The sequence below is a fragment of the Globicephala melas genome, chromosome 4 (assembly GCF_963455315.2).
Source record: "Globicephala melas chromosome 4, mGloMel1.2, whole genome shotgun sequence".
Classification (NCBI taxonomy): domain Eukaryota; kingdom Metazoa; phylum Chordata; class Mammalia; order Artiodactyla; family Delphinidae; genus Globicephala; species Globicephala melas.
Window position 1 is genome coordinate 74,553,401 of NC_083317.1, and position 17,243 is coordinate 74,570,643.

The window sequence follows — 17,243 nt, forward strand, 5'->3', positions numbered from 1 at the left end:
TTCAAAAGCAAGATGGAAGAAAAGAAGTCTGTCAGGGCCATCTATTCAGACAATTTTAAACACAAACTCAAGATATCTGAAAGATGAACAAAAAATCAGGATACAGCCTCTGACCACAAAGGCCTTTTGCTGCTCCTGCCTCAGAACAGACATGGTGTGTTAATCTCTTCCTAGGAGTCTATGGGACAGGACTCTACAACCCAGACACCCTTTCAAGGAGATCATAACAAAATTCCACACCACCAAATTCCGACAAGCCTTAGGTAACTTTCTCAAAGGAGGCTGCAGCTTCCCAATCCACCAAAGGTGGCTGCTGTCACTTATCCTTACCCAGCTCACTTGCCCTTTCATCACTAAGCTGCTGTCCTCCGTCCAGACTCCCCCTGCTCCCCTCCATCACAATAACTTTTATTGTGCCTCCAATACCTTGTTCCATAACAAACAAACCATTTTATATTCTCATTCTTTCCCTTTTCCTTACATCTTCAAACCTTTCCTGACCCTCCCTTACAGGCAGTAACTGTCCTCAAATTCTGCTGCCTGGAAGCTGCTCATTAGCTGAATGTGCTTCAGAGTCAGGAAGTGGATGTTCTGCTTACCCCACAATCTCTCTTCCAGACCATTAGTCCTCTACTCACATCGACCAGTTCCCCCAGTATATATTCTAGGTGATTGTAGACTTCTTCTCTAAGTTTTGCCATCGTCCAGGGATAAATACCACTAATACACAAAATACAACTACCATTATAGTTCTATTTATCACCCCCTTTATCTCCTGAACCCTACCTATATGCCCTTTTAATTAAATTTTTTTTCAAAATGAAAATTTCTTTTTTTAAAGCAGAGGACTTACTCCATATAATTTAAAACCAATACAGAAAAAGTAAGAAGTACTCCATAATGTCTCTTTCACTAAATGACCACTATTCACAGCTTAATTTATCATTAAAAATATCAATGCCTACATTACTATTTGTGTGTGTTTACACAGGTGATATTACACATACTGTTTAATAAATATAATATTAAAGTATATTGTACGTAGTTTTCCATGTGGACATCCTACATTTTTCAATGGCTGCATAGTAATCCACTCTATGGATAAATCAAATATTATGTAATTACAAATAAAAACACAAGTTTTCAATTTTTTACACTTATAAACAAAACCATGGTGAAGATTCTTATGTGTTCATCTTCGTCAAAAATATCTTCATTTCAATAGAGCCCTAGCAATATAATTACTGGATATAGATGTACTCAGTCTTTAACTGACTCCTCTTCTCCATTACCTACACATCCAATCACTAAATCCTGTCAATTCTATCCTCTAGGTAACCTCTCAAATATCTCAAAAATGTCTCCTCTTCTCCACCTGTACAACCACTATTCAAGTTCAAGCCACTATCTCTTCTGGTCTAGATTGTTTCAACAGTCAACTGTCTCCTTGCTCAGTTTTCTCCACCTGTATTCCACTTTCCCTACTACAAAAATCTTTTTAAAATGCAAATCTGCCTAAACCTCTTCATTGGCCCTCACTGGTTGTCGGATAAATTTCAAGCTTCTAAACATGGTTTCTAAGGCCCTTAATCATCTATATCTTGCTTATACCCACCGTTTCATCTTCTTCCTCTTGCCTCCTTCTATGCTAAAGCCATAGGTACCTGTCTTCAGTTACTTCTGTCACTTTTCTTGCTCTCACCTCTTGGCCTCTGCAATATTCTGGTCACTGCCTTTACCTAGCATCTATTCACTCTTTAAATCTCAAATTATAAGAAATCGTTTTTGATTCCTTACATCTGAGTTAGGGTACTTAACTGTGCATTCCCATATTCCTTTCATTCTTTTAACTTCAACAAAATAAACTTAATATTTTTCACCAAAAATTGTATGCATACTGCGATACCATTTTTAAGTGTATTTCTATAAATCCTGCCAGCTATCCTTCTAAATAAGGATAAAATAACTATCTCCTGCTTAGTGTCCATAATCAACTCCTAAAGATCAAGTATATTGTGTGAAAGCACTGAGAGCCTATTTCTTACTCTAATGAATCATATGTCAAATCTAAACCTCCAATAACTTTCTTAAAACATGACTGAAGTATAGAATGACAAAATGCTTGTAACAGTGCTTCCAAATTACCAAATACAGATTAAACAGTCCTGTGACTTAAATAATTATAAACATCTTAGAGTTGTATCCTAAAGTGTCACATAAGGTATTAAGCAGCAAAAAGATACTACCTGATACAACATCAACTATGTCACAAAAATAAAACATTTTGGGTGCAATGCAGTTGAAATCAATGTGGCACAAACAGCTAAGATTAGGACCTGCTATTTTGATCTATGTTTGTGTTAAGCTACAGCGTCTGGGGAAAAAGGGTGCGGCGGAGGTGGAGGGGTGGTGATGAAAAGATCCAGCAGCTCAAAGAATAAATCTCTAGCAGCCAGATGTCCTAGTTCTCTCCCTTGCCTTCTCAATAGGCAATCTGGCAATATAGGTTTCTTGTCCCTTCACAAATTCCCTTCACCACCCGTGTGTTAAGTAAATTAGATTTATCTTCAAGGCTCGCTTAAGTGTAGGTACACTTTGATTTCAGACTTGCTCTGTCCAAACAAAACTAACCATTCCATTTGATGATGCCAGAAATTCACAGAGGCACCACATTTTTCTCCCATAAATAGCATTATGAGTTATCGTAGTTTACAAATCACTTTTCTGTACATTATCTTCATACAACCTAGTAAGGTAAGTAGTACTATTCATTCTGTGTGTATGTGTGTATATGTATATACTATACACATACATACATATATACACACACACATATCTATCTCTTGCAAACTTCAAAAACTGGATGACTTATAGAAAGCCATAGAACTGGCTTAAAATACAAATAATAATGATAACAAGTTTTTTTTTTGTGTGTGTGTGTATATATATATATATATATGATTAATCAATCAACAGATAAGATCAGAATTCTTTTTTGGATAAGGAGAGAGATTAAAAATAGGCAAATTTTGACTACTTGAAGAGAGAAAAGAGTTCACTACTGAGGAAGAAAGGGCACCAACATAAGGAAACTAGTAGTACTGAATACAAACTTAAGGACTGGACACTAATGTCTAAGTTCCATTTTGATAATCTTCAACTGAGCAAATATAAGAGTTACAGAAAATATTCATAATAAATGGCAGTTCTGCTCCAAGAATAATAAATTCTTAAACTACAGACTTCATTATAAAGGTAATTTTTATATAAGGGATTTGTTAATTAAAATACGATTATAAAAATTTAAAATTTAAGTTATTTATACATAGCTTGCTTGAGGTACATGGAACCTATTTTGGTTACTGCCATTCCAACATATTTAAGAGCGCCAATATTTACATAAAACATAAATTGAAGATGACACTTGGCCCTAAAAGCGATTTGCATGAGTATTTTTCAAAAGAATGCATTTACTTGCTATTTTAAAAAAAATCTCAAACAGGATTCAATTTCAAATGTGTCTGTACAAAACATATCAGACACATATTACAAAAGCACCAGTGTTCTTATGCAGATGTGAGAATTTGAAAGCAATATACTCTTCTCCTACAGCAATTTTCTCTGTAGTTTTGTTCTCTAAGTGTAATCCAACAAGAGCAACCAGTCTTGTTAGACTGTTTGATACTTAGCTAAAGCACAATTTGATAAAACTTTTACCTAAATGATTTTATAGAAATCAAAATTATGTATTTATTAAGATAAGGAAAAACCTAAGATGAATGAAGATTTCAAAAGAGCATGGAGAGGGCTTCCCTGGTGGCGCAGTGGTTGAGAGTCCGCCTGCCGATGCAGGGGACACGGGTTCGTGCCCCGGTCTGGGAAGATCCCACATGCCGCGGAGCGGCTGGGCCCGTGAGCCATGGCCGTGGAGTCTGTGCTCCGCAACGGGAGAGGCCACAACAGTGAGAGGCCCGCATACCGCAAAAAAAAAAAAAAAAAAAAAAAAGAGCATGGAGAAAGCTATCTTTCAGAATATCTCTTCTCAGAGATATATAATAAATACATAATTCATTATACTTAAAATATTTAATTGGTTAGACTAGAATAGTGGTTAGATTCTGCAAAAAAACATACTTTTATGTTCTTGCCTATTTACTAAGTGTTTGGGGGGACAGGCCAAGGCTACAATAAATCACTGCTTTATCAATCTAAGTTTTAGTATTCCATTATAATTCACATAGTAAAGTCTTTGAGAAAAGGTCAAATACTCACCAATGTTTTGGTGTAACCTGGCTCAGACTGATAACTTCATCGAGGATTTCATTTTTAGCTTTTTCAAACAGTTCGTTCTAGGCAATATAGATACACGTAAGTAAGATTTTCATAAGATAGTCAATTTGCCCTGCCATGATTTTCAGAGATAACTAAAAGGAAGGCCTCTGACAAGCTACTGGCTGGACTTAATTTTGAAGCATGCCTGACCAACAAGTAACGCTCTTCTCTTCTAGTCTCTTTCTTTAGGAATGCCAATATCCAGATAAGGACAAAGACACTGACACACGTCTACCTTATTCAACTCTGAATGCAGTTTTTCACGGAACATTGGTTCAGGTAAGTTTTTTACATAACAAACGTTATGTGAAAGTTATCAACGCACATTAATTTAGTGTATTACTAACAGTAATCTGATGCTGTGTTTTACAACTGATGGCATTTTAAAATCAAGGAAAACCAATACTTAAGACCTATTAACTTAGAGTATGAACAGTGAAAAGGTTAAAAAGCTGATGTATGATTTTTAAGTTTACATTACATAAATATGTTAATTTATAAGACATTGAAAGACTATTCTTCACCTTTTCAGAAAAAGATTTTCAATACTTGTTTGGATATCCTATGATCCCTAATTACTTTTTTTATTATGTAATAAATAATTTAAGTTATTTGTAAAAGTGACAACTGTTCGTGGAAATGTATTCTTGCAACTCTAAATTAGTAATCATGGTTAAAACCAAAACAATTTAGCTTACCAGATTCTGCTTGTCAACATAAACTTTGTTAGAGCACAATACTAAATTAGATATATACAAAATACATGAGGTACATAAATATTACCCGGTCAAGTTCTCGCAGGCGAGGATAGTTATTCTTCCACTCAGTTTCAAGGTTAAAACGTGTTGCTGAGGAAGAAGGAAAAATGCTCAAGTTTGAGGATTCTCTTCAGTTCCAGATGCAGTGGTTAAAGGCTATCTCTCACATATCTGCTATATTAACTGAATTTCTGAGTGTGCACAGATAGCTCCTGAGTACTCTGGGCTCTCAATATCTCAGAATAGCATTATTACAACAGTTTCCCAAACTAATCCCTTTGACTTTAGTTTCTCCATTTTCAGTCCACAAAGCACACAGCTGACACAATTTAGTACAGCTGCTAAGAGCATGGGACTCTGAAGTCATACCACCAACTCAATCCTGATTTTGAACCCCATTCAAACCCTGGGTCTATTATCTATTACTGTTTGATGCTGGGTGTGTCACTTAGGTATATTATCCTCTGCCTCAGTTTGCTCTTCTGTAAGATGAGAATAACACTTACAAGGTTGCTGAGGGACTAATGGGATAAATAGGTAGGCTTTCCTAATGAGAAAATGGGCGGAGGATATACTCTCACCAAATGAAACTACGGAAGCAAGCAAAGCCATGGAACAGGAAAGCGTGGTATTCAGGAACCAGTACAATGTAGCTGAAAGTACACTGTCTGCTCTGCTTCCCAACACATTTCCTCTCTTTCCTCTAAAAAGGCAGAATCTGAGTTCTCTATAGTTATACTAGGTTCTTTCTCCCAAACACTACTGCAAACTTTCTGTTTAAATTTTGTAATGTTCTCCTAGCAATGTTTCCCCTGAAAAGAAAAATCCTGCTCTCATACAACTGAAGATTTGTAGTTTTCCTTTTCCTACATACTATCTTATAGTAAATGAATGAAAAGCAACTGTTAAAACAAAGGAAGTAAAGAATCTGATGGATGCCCAAGACTGCCAGCTAATAAAATATCTAAATTTGAGAGTTGATTTTAAAAACCCAACTTACCTTTGAAACTGTCGGCCTGTTGTTCAACTGACTCTCGTACCATTTTCCAAAAGCAGTCCGAAACAGCAAGGCTGAGATTTCTTGTAGTTACTTGGTGTGCCTTTAGCATGCTTGTCCTACAAAACAATAACCAGAGCTAAAGTATATTAAAGTGGCAGAAAGGACAATACTATCACCAAGTTTGAGAATGTGCTTGTTACAACATAATGAGAATAGCCACTTAATCATTTTATACTAGGGCGGTCCAATGAACTTTCTGTGATGAGGAAAGTAATCTATACCCGTGCTGTCCAATATGGTAGCTACTAGTCACATGGGGTTATTGACCCCTTGAAATGTGTGGCTAGTGTGACTGAGGAACTCACATTTTCCTTCTGTTTAATGTTAACTAATTTAAATTTAGAGACTTCCCTGGTGGCACAGTGGTTAAGAGTCTGCCTGCCAGTGTAAGGGACATGGGTTCGAGCCCCGGTGTGAGAGGATCCCACACGCCGCAGAGCAACTAAGCCCATGCGCCACAACTACTGAGCCTGTGCTCTAGAGCCCGAGAGCCACAACTACTGAAGCCCACGCCACCTAGAGCCCGTGCTCCGCAACAAGAGAAACCACCGCAATGAGAAGCCCGCGCACTGCAACAAAGAGTAGCCCCTGCTTGCTGAAACTAGAGAAAACATGCATGCAGCAACAAAGACCCAACACAGCCAAAAATAAATAAATAAATTTAAACAAGCACACAAGGCTAGTGACCACTATATTGGATAGCATAGTTCTACCCACTTGCCAGCTCCCAACCCAACAGACAATTCTCAAGCCTACGTGTGAAAAGACTACCTTGACTTACTATACTAATATAGAGGCAAACGCACTCTTCCAGTTCAAGAGACTCTCTACATGTTATAATGTTTTAAAATTCAGTTGCCCTTTAGCTTTTCCTCTTTGCTTTTCTGTCAGTATCTTACATTCTGTTAATTTCTGTCAATATCTATTTAAGGACACCCCTTTCACACTCCCACCCCTCACTCCAACTTTCCCCAATACTGTAAGAGAAATGTGTACACGCATTTAAACATGTTAAGTGTTGATTTTAAAAAATCACCTTATAAGTAAAACAACTTAAGTGGTGTCAGTGTGGTCTCCGATGCCCATATGCCAAGGGGCAGTTTATTACAACAGCATGTACTGTACTGTGTGATAAACTGCTCCCAATTCTGTCAGAGTAGCTTGAGGATTTGCTTATTAAATACAGATCGCTATTTGGGAATTCAATTCTGGAAATTCAATGTTAAACTGATAGCTATAAAACAAACTTTTAAATGAAAACAGCTGAAGCTACTCCCTCACTATAAATTCTTTAAATATTTAAACAAGATACCTACTTTAGGAGTTTTGAATTCTGAAAAAATTCTTCTTCATAGTCTCTTATAGCTTCAATGCTTTCAGAGCTGTTTCCTAGGGAGAGATGATGGTAAAGTTCTCACTAAGAAAATTCATTTTTATTATTTGAAAACAACAAAAAACTATAATAATCTGTCTTTGCATACCTTTTCCTGTTACAACAGCAAAATAACCTAGAGCTTTCATTGGGAAGAGTTTTCCTTCAATTATCTGCTGAATCTATTTTCAAAAGTGGGAAAAATAAACAGATGTAAGTTTACATAATTTTTAAAGCATAACATGCTATTTAGAAAGCAAATTTAATAATGCTATATATGTATATGTTTGGGTAAATATATGTCTGTACAAAAGTACTGAAATGTATTTCAACTGCTATATATGTCTGTACAAAAGTACTAAAATGCATTTCAATTGCTCTTTGAGGAAAAAATGAAATACATTTAGTTTTGTTATATTAAAAATGTATTGTTAAAACTTAAGTACCAAAATTAGAACTTGGAATGACATATAGAGCTTTGGAGTCAGGCCTTAGTTTGAATTTCTTCTCTGGCACTTACTAGGTGTGTGGCCTTAAGTAAGCTACTTAACTTTTTCAAACTGGTAGTTGAAAAAGTTATATGATACTTAACACAGTGCCAGGCGTGCAGAAGCACACAATAATAGTAGCTGCTATTATTATTTCCCCAATATCTAAATTCTAACAAAGTTGGACAGTCTTTTTTTTTTCTTTTTTTAACTCTATAAAAAAAAAATTTGGATCCAGTGGTTCTCAACTCTTTTAGGGTCAAAACTCCTTTTCTAAATGAAATAAAAACTACAGACTCTGTCTCCAGAAAAATGCACATTTGCACAGAGATCTATCATTCACACATAACATAAGAGTTCCTACTCCCAGAAGCTCATTAAGATTAATACTGAGATAAGAATCCCTCCTCTAAGACAAGTTACATTTCTAGGCTAATGCTAAATCTTTGGTATAAAAAAAGACTGATATAAGCTTCAACTGTATTCAAAGGAAATGCAAACTCATTTTCCTAAAGAGGAGAAAAATGAAAGGAATGATGGGAAATGGGAAGGAAGCGCAGAAATTTGCTTCTACCTCACTTCCCCCCTCCTCCCTATCAGGACCAATACGGCCAAGGGCAGGCCTTACCCTTAAAAATAAGGCAAAGCTAAGGTCACTGAGGCTGTACAGAAAAGAGTTAACACAGCAGGCCTGAGATTGCTGTCCTCAGAAAGGCCTGCCTGTCCTTGGCTGGCATCTGGGAACTTAACTGGTAAACAATTCCCTACACTGATATAAAACTTTCCCTAAATAACAGTGGCTCATTGTGCAATCCATGTGGTTTATGCTGAGCATCTGCTTTCCCTTGGGCGTCTGGAATCTTGGTACTTGAGGGTGGCTACATGAACAGCCCCCGATAAAAACCTTAGGTGCTGTGTCTCTAATGAGTAACTTGTTGCTGGCAGGATTAAGCATTTCCTGTATGACTCTACTAGGAAAGAACTCTTGGAAACTTGAGCTTGGTTTCCTTCAGATATCACCTTCTGCACCTTCTCATTTTGTAATTTTGCTTTGCATCCTATCATTGTAATAAAATCTTAGGTGGAAGTATGACTATGTACTGAGTCCTGTGAGTCCTACGGAATCAGGGTGTCTAGGGGTGGTCTGCCTTGGGAACCCCATCACAGAGGCATAGTCCTACAGAGTTTCGGGTGGGAAAAACAGAAATTCTAAGCAGTAGCCAGAGGGATGGGTACTTATATCTGAAGTTGTTCCATGGGGGATGAAGATATAATAACAACAGATGATAGCCACTATTTACATAACACTTTTGTGCCAAGCACTATTTCAACCACTTTACGATGGATATTTAACTCAATAAGTTTTCATTACCTATGGGACAGTACCATTAATATCTTCATTTCCAACAGATGAGAAAGCCTAAAGCACTGAAAAAGTAAAACAACTTACCTAAGGTTACACAACTAGCAAACAGTAGCGCAGGTGTGAAACCAAGCAATCTGGCTACAGATTGTGCACTTTTACCCACTTTTACCCACTTTTTTATGCCTTCATAATTAAGTAGAGAGCATGTCCTAATAAACCTTGCACACAATCGTACCTTGAAATAAAATACTTTCCTTGTTAAGGGAGGAGGAGAGAAGGGACACTGAATACCATGAATAGAAGTCACAGAATCTCAGAAATGAAAATGACCTAGAGATCAACTAGACTAATAGGTTGGACGGTGCACTGACTGGATGCAGAAAAGTAACAAGATTTGCCCAAGGACATGCAGCTGGTTGGTGGTAGAGCATGGATAAGAATGCTGAGCCCTGACACCCCATCCAATGCCTTCTCTATTATGAAAACCTGCCTCACAGTCTTTCATCAGTTAAGAAACGCAATGTTTATCTGAAAAAAATAAATAATAAAAAAATTTTTAAAAAACAGGACAAAATAAAATAAGGCCCAAAAGGAATTTAAACTGTCACTAGTTTTACATTAATTAATGAACATCAACTAAAAAAAAAGTTTAAACTATAACAAAAAATACTACAAATGAGGTTAATGACTGTATGTCAACATACAAAATTTAAATTAAATTAGAGTAAGCAACATTAGCAGTTTTAAGTATTTGAAGCAAACTGATTACAATTGTGGAATTTCACTTATACCTGGATATTGCACTTAAGTAATTTACTATAACTATACAATACTTTGTTTTTAATGAGAACCAAGAAAAATCCCATTACTACTTGTATTTCACAAGGAAATTTTTTATTCCCCCAACCAGTCCCTGTCATAACTGAAGCTTGTATAAAGAACTTGCCCTCACCCTGCTTGGACTAGCCACATTTTTCTCTGCCAGGTCTACTTTGGTCAAAACAAATATTGTCCTTCTTCCATGAGGATCCATTTGACTGACCAAGTCGGTAACAATGCTGCGTTCAGCATCCACAGATCCATCTGAAAAAAAGATTGAAAAATGACATTGTAGGGCTTCCCTGGAGGCACAGTGGTTAAGAATCCACCTGCCAGTGCAGGGAACACGGGTTCAAGCCCTGGTCCGGGAAGATCCCACATGCCAAGGAGCCAAGGAGCAAGTAAGCCCGTGCGCCACAAATACTGAGCCTGTGCTCTAGAGCCCGCGAGCCACAACTACTGGGCCCATGTGTCATAGCTACTGAAGCCCGCAGGCCTAGAGCCCATGCTCTGCAACAAGAGAAGCCACCACAATGAGAAGCCCGCGCACCGCAAGGAAGAGTAGCCCGCACTCTCCAAAAGAGAAAGCCCATGCGCAGCAACAAAGACCCAACGCAGCCATAAATAAATAAATAAATAAGACACTGTAATGGTTACAAAGTAGGTTCTAAAAACTTCAACAGGCTACATCCTTGTGTCTACATTATAGTAAGAAAATTTTTCTTAATATTTTATCTTAGTTATGAAAAGACATTCTAGACAATAAAAATGTCTATGATGCCTACACAGTGAAATTTATCAAAATATCACCAACCTCAATTCTATTTACTAATAAAACGAACAAGTAAGAGGAGATGACAAAACATATTTATTTTGTATGTTTATGTAACATGCATATGTAGAACAAAGCTTTGATTGCTAAGTAAGGAAGAATATTAGTGCAATTAAAATCTTTCAATAAAACTTACCTTGAATACATAGTATGATAGCATTAGGATTCTGCATATATGCTTTGCTGATACTGAAAATAGTTTCTTTTGTGTCAGGAGCCATGCCTGATGTCACAGTCTTGAAGAAAAAGGTTTTAAATGTCATTATAAATGTCTTTCACAATAGGAAGATAAAACACACATTTTGTAGATACTTACATTAATCACACCTGGTAGGTCAACAAGCACCATCCTCTGTAGTCCAGGGCCCTTTACATTTAAGGATATGGTCTGTGTAGGGAAAAAAAATCCAAAAACCAAAAAACTAATTTTGGGAAGCAGCTTGTTAGGAATTTTTTGGTGACACATATTTTGAAAATTCTGTATCTCATCCATTCAGATATGCAGCTCAGAAAAAAATTATGCTTTTTCTGACCATAACAGTAATTATCATAGAAAATTATCCACAAAACAATATTCTTTGGAATATTAAAAGAAAAAAAAAAGACTAAGCATCTTGGAACAGCTGCAATCTAAACATCAATGCTAACACCATGATTTCAAACCATAAACATTGGATTTCCATAAAACACTGTTGAAATGAATTGCAACACTTACCTCAGGGCTAACAGTACAGCCTTCTTTCACGTTTTTTCTCATTCGGAGTTCTATTTCATGTCTTAATGCTGCAAGCTATCAATGGAAAGCAACAAAATCCTAAGGAAATCTTCAGTTAAATATTCCATTTAGTTGTCTTTTGTAAGTTTACACATGTTATAAAAAGTTACATACATAAACCTCATACAAATTCTACTTACATCTTCCTCTTTGGTAAGATCAAACTCCCGAGAACTATCTTTAAACAAGGCCACGTGGTGAGGGCCTTCACTGAGAGTCACCTGAAATTAACAGAACATTGAGAAGACTGTATTTACAATTCCTATTAATTCCCACAGCACTTATATGGTTCTCATTTTCCAGTCAACATTATACAGAGTACCAAGCAGAAAGCCATCAATCTCAAAACTTGAAAAACTAAAAGGAAATCTTGCATTTCACTTCAAAGGTAAATTTAGGTAAAGGACAATTCATTTATTCAACACCTATTTACTGAGAGCCAACTGTGTCAGGCACTGCAGATGGGGGAACTCGAAGAATTGACTGTAACTGGTTTAGGCCTCATTATATACTGGGAGAAATATACAGAGAGAATAGGTCTGTGTAGCAAAACCTAGGATGCCACAGAGGAGAGCAGTACTAAGGGGAACTAAGGCAGCCTTCACCTAAGGAGTGACATTTGAGCAAGAAATTCTCTAACAACTTACATGTCAACAGTCAGTGGTTTCATGAGAACTTCTAAACTTCACATTCCTTAACTTTTCAGTTGTAACTTTTCAAGCTTCTCTATAATGATTCGATTTCACTTTTAAAAAACAATTCTGTCTACTAAGATTAGCTAAGCATACAGAGGATAACAAATAAAACCTAGCTGTTTGGAGACATCTGAGCAGCCTGGACTGAGTCCAGGACCCCAAAGGATCTGGATGGGTATATTCCTGCAGCTATTCTCCCTCAGGGCATTTGCTGATTTGTGGCACATGGTGGCCTGAAAGAGAAGTTTAAAACTTGTAGCAGTCTCACTGTGTTGAAGAGACAAAATCGGATTCCAGGGCTATCAAGCAGCCACCATCTAAGATGCCAAACTCTCAGAGAAAAATGGACAGCAGAAATAAATCTCCAAAAACTGAGCCCTACATTCTATGCACAATTTCCCTTTAAGGCATTTGCGCATTAAGGAACAAAGAAGCTGTTAAAGAAGTTAAAATATTAAGTCAAGATTTTGGCAATTTCACTCTTCAAGGGGAGACAAAAATCTGGAGTTTAGAGTCCATGAAGGAGGAGAAGTCCTGGTAAATACTAGTGAAGTAATGACAAACTGAAAAGAGAACAGCCTTGTCTGTTTCAAGGAAATCTGTCCATGATATCTGCCTGCTGGAAGAAAGTGAACTCCTTCCTAAAATATAGTATCAGCCATAGCCACTACAATTAGGGTGCTGGTTATGATGTAAAAGGTAGGTTCACAATATTTTTACAGTTAATTACAGAGCATGATATAGTCAGTTCATTCTTTTCCCCCTAAATTTGTAATATTCCAAATGCCCATCAACAATAAAATGGATCTATAAAGTGTGGTATATTCACACAATAACACAAAGCAATGAAAAAGAAACTAGTTTTACACAACATGGTTGAAATCACAGCCAGACCCCAAACGATGCACTGTCTGAATCACACTAGACTACCTGTTGTAATTATAAACAGACCTCAATTCTGCAAGACTTCAGCATCAGCCTCATTGTCTCACTTTCTACCACTATTCTAGCCTTCATTCTTGGTGACTTCAATTTTCCATTTCTCCAATCACTCTATACCTACTCCATCCATTCAGCTGAGTTAAAACATACACACACATCCTTGTGTCTACATTACAGCAAGAAAAACTCCTGATCTTTGTTCATGCCTAAAGGATGCTGCCTACTGATTTCTACACTAGCAATAATTCCAAATGCTACATATCAATTATTTCTTTTGTCAGAATTCTTCATTTTAACACAATGGACAAACTTCATTAAAGTGACTACTTTCCTGAGGAACTTCATTTGGCCTATTTTCCTTTTTAACTGAAGTAGAGTTGACAAACAATATCATGTTAGTTTCAGTGTATAACATAGTGCTTCAACATTTAAATACATCACAAAATGACCACCACAGTAAGTCTATTAATCCAGAGGGCCTATTTTCTTACCTTAACCGGAGAACGTGTCATCATCTCCCCAGACCCTCTAGGGAATATTCGTGCTTGAGCAATCATTTCCAACACACTAGTTTTTCCAGCACTTTGATCTCCAACCACAACAACCTTATGACAAAATAAATACCACATATTCATACCTTTTGATACCAACTTAAATTTAATAGATTTGGAATGCTGCTGAGAAGTTTTAGTCTTAAAAATTATCCACCATTAAATGATTTTAAAATATCATCCAGAAAAAAATGATGGTTCATACATTGATGTGTATTGAAAACATAAACAGCAAAACATTAACTGGATCCATTATTTACAGCCAAATTTTTATTAAAAACTCATGCTAATTTAAACCACTAGTTTTAAAAACACATTAACATTAATATTCCACAAATCTTTTCCATAGCTAGTTTACTCTTTACAAAGACATTTTCAATTCTATAAGGTTAAATTTCACTCATGTACCTAATCTTATCCACCATTCAGGTATTTTAATATCATGGATATCATGAATACATAATGCCAAATATCTGAAAGCCTTACTTTATTATGCATAAATATAAGTAAACCAATGGACCAAAATAAAGAGTCAAACAATATTCAATGCTTAGGGCATCATCTAGAACACATGAATATTACACAGAAAATTTTATGTCTTTGTCTATGTCTATACATATGTGTATGTATTATGTATGTAACTTTTTAAAAAACTACAGTGCTTTTTTGCTAATGGGCAAGTTCACTGTGGACTAATTTTTTACTTACCCTTGGCAGATGATCTTGTGTATTATAACTGGCATCATAATCGGACAGAACATCAAGAACTTCAGAGTACATGTCAATCAAAGATTTCTATAAAATTCAAGAAATGAGTAATATAAAATAGTGAAAACATTTTTAAAAAACCACAGATGTGTCGATAAAAGAGCTGATACATTCAAAATGTTTCCATAATAATTGTATTGCTTTTCCTAGTTATGCAAATAAATATTCCTAGTAAATGTAAAACAATACAAAATAAAATTCCATATGTTCTTATCAAATTTATTTTAAAGAGACAATGATTTAACACAGTATATTAATTCATGATTTCCGAACCTTCTAATTAAATGGTAAAAGGAGGAGGTTATTGTTTAATATTGAAGAGCTAACATTAAGTGCCCAACAAAGGGAGACCATTAACACCAAAAAACGCCCAATAAGGGGTCAGGTGACCAGCTGAAAGGAATGTTTGGTGTATGCGTCAGAGTGGGAGAGAAAGAGAGACTGGAGAACTGGTAAAGTAGAGAAAGAATCACCAAGATTATTGTTAAATCAGTATGAATGATTAGTGTACACTGATAACTGGGCAGACTAAAATGTGAGAGCACCAGGGGCAGACATCTCAGTAAAAACAGTATCAAACACGGTGCCTGGAAAATTATAAGCTTCAAGTATTTGAGGAATGATTGAACATATACACAGGCCTGGGAAAAAGGTTACTATCAAGCATTTAATAATTAAAGGTAAGTTTCAGTGCCAAAGTAGGAACAAAATGAGGGTCTACACTGACTTTCATCTCTCAACACCTAGAAATAAAAGGAAAGCAACTCTTATCCCCTCCACCTAAAAATAAACCAAAAACTTTTCGAATTTTCATTACCATTTCATTTTATGAGAGAAAATACAATTTCTCAGTGTTAATATATATAATTCTCAATATATATTAACACTTGGATGTGGTTTTTCCCATCTGCCATGTGCTGACTTATAAATAAAGTCGTGCTATTTATTTGTTTTATGCAGTCGTAATTTGGAGTCACAACTATTAATACATGTTGGTTAAACTAGGGCTATATATCTTTGGACCTTGGCTACAAAATGAATGTGCCATGATTTATTGCAGTTTTGCTATGTACATATTCTGTTTACTTATATGACATTTAAGTTAAAAGAATTACTTCAATTTCATTTAGCACATAAAGGTTGGTTTAGTGGGGAATAATAAGATTTAATTAACTGATAATTACCAATGTGCTGATGATAACAATACCAGCATGCTTTTTCAAAAATACTTTAAAATGTCTAAGGAACCTTCCAGAAGAAAACATTAACTATTGTAAAACTGGAGGAAGTGGCCTCTTCATTGAGTGGCAATACAAGTAAGGCAATGAAAATAAGACATATGTAACTTTCTATCAACTTACACTGCTGGTTTTATAGCTGTATAAATTAAGTAAACCTAGAGATAAACTAAATATTTCAGAAAAAATAAACTGATTCACAAGAAATGACTCTTGAAAGTATGAAAATTTATGGATATAGTATAAAATACATGTTTGAAGATTATAATTTGTGGAAAGTCTTAGGAAGAGACCTCCCTATCCCCTAAGCATATCAGGTTAGAAATAAAAGGATAGAACCCTTTGCAGTTCCTTAAAATCCGGTATTGATCAACACACAATGTGAAGTGGTAAAGTTCTGAGAGCGAACAAATTAAGACAAACTTAAAGTACCTTAAGCTTTCTGTGATGGATGCCTTTGTCATCTTTCTGTAATACTAATTTTCTCAATTCTTTGTTCTCCTTTTCTAGCCGTTCCAAGATTCTCTGGTACTTTAACTGCAACAAAATAATACACATAACTTTATAAGAAAGAGATGGGTTAAAAAATAACATTAAGTGTAAATTAAAATCTTCCAAGATCCTGAAGCAATATCTCCTGCCTACTTAAAATGAGTTATTTCATTTAAAAGTCATCTATGAAAATGTTGAACAAATAAATTATGAATATTATCTCAAACAATGAGCTTCATTATAGTTTTCTATTTCAATTGGAATTTTGTTTGGAAAAGTCTTTGCTGTTTATGTTGAAGAAATTATTAAAAATACTAAAAATGAAAGGAGTTGAAGAAGGAAGTTCTTAAGTATCCTCTATGAAGCAATATTTCCTATTACAACAAAATTTTAAGTCTTCATTAAAGGGACATTTGACAAAAATTCAAACTCTCCCCATCCCCCATATTATTTTATAAAAATGATATAAAATAAAAATAGCTAACAGTACCTGACTATTCAGTATGTGACAGGCCCTTTACTGACTGTTTGACCTGCATTAACTCCCGTAAGCCTTCAAGTGAGGCAAAGGTTATACAGATTAGGAATCAGAGGTCAGGGATGCCTGGTAGCCTATCTAAGGTCACAGAGTTTTGAATACAGGTCTGAGTTGAGGGGTCAAACTCTTCCAAGTTTTGGTAAGTTTTGTGGCCAGAAATTACACATTAATTTTTAAAATATTGATATAAGAACAATTTAAAGAAAACTAATACATT

At 35.7% G+C, this 17,243-nt stretch overlaps 1 protein-coding gene across 4 annotated transcripts in view; it reads right to left on the reverse strand.

Annotated features, from left to right (window-relative positions):
- The window catches only part of OPA1 (OPA1 mitochondrial dynamin like GTPase), a 97,060-nt gene that overhangs the window by 53,789 nt on the left and 26,028 nt on the right, over positions 1–17,243 (reverse strand). For all 4 annotated transcript variants that reach the window (XM_030860544.2, XM_030860536.3, XM_030860560.2 and 1 more), the window contains 13 exons: positions 16,429–16,533; positions 14,699–14,785; positions 13,931–14,044; positions 11,943–12,023; positions 11,743–11,817; positions 11,344–11,415; positions 11,164–11,263; positions 10,329–10,459; positions 7,632–7,704; positions 7,467–7,539; positions 6,091–6,206; positions 5,116–5,180; positions 4,273–4,349 (listed from right to left, as the gene is read on the reverse strand). In XM_030860544.2, the coding sequence (XP_030716404.1) occupies positions 4,273–4,349; positions 5,116–5,180; positions 6,091–6,206; positions 7,467–7,539; positions 7,632–7,704; positions 10,329–10,459; positions 11,164–11,263; positions 11,344–11,415; positions 11,743–11,817; positions 11,943–12,023; positions 13,931–14,044; positions 14,699–14,785; positions 16,429–16,533 (1,169 nt within the window). The remainder of the gene's footprint in view (positions 1–4,272; positions 4,350–5,115; positions 5,181–6,090; positions 6,207–7,466; positions 7,540–7,631; positions 7,705–10,328; positions 10,460–11,163; positions 11,264–11,343; positions 11,416–11,742; positions 11,818–11,942; positions 12,024–13,930; positions 14,045–14,698; positions 14,786–16,428; positions 16,534–17,243) is intronic.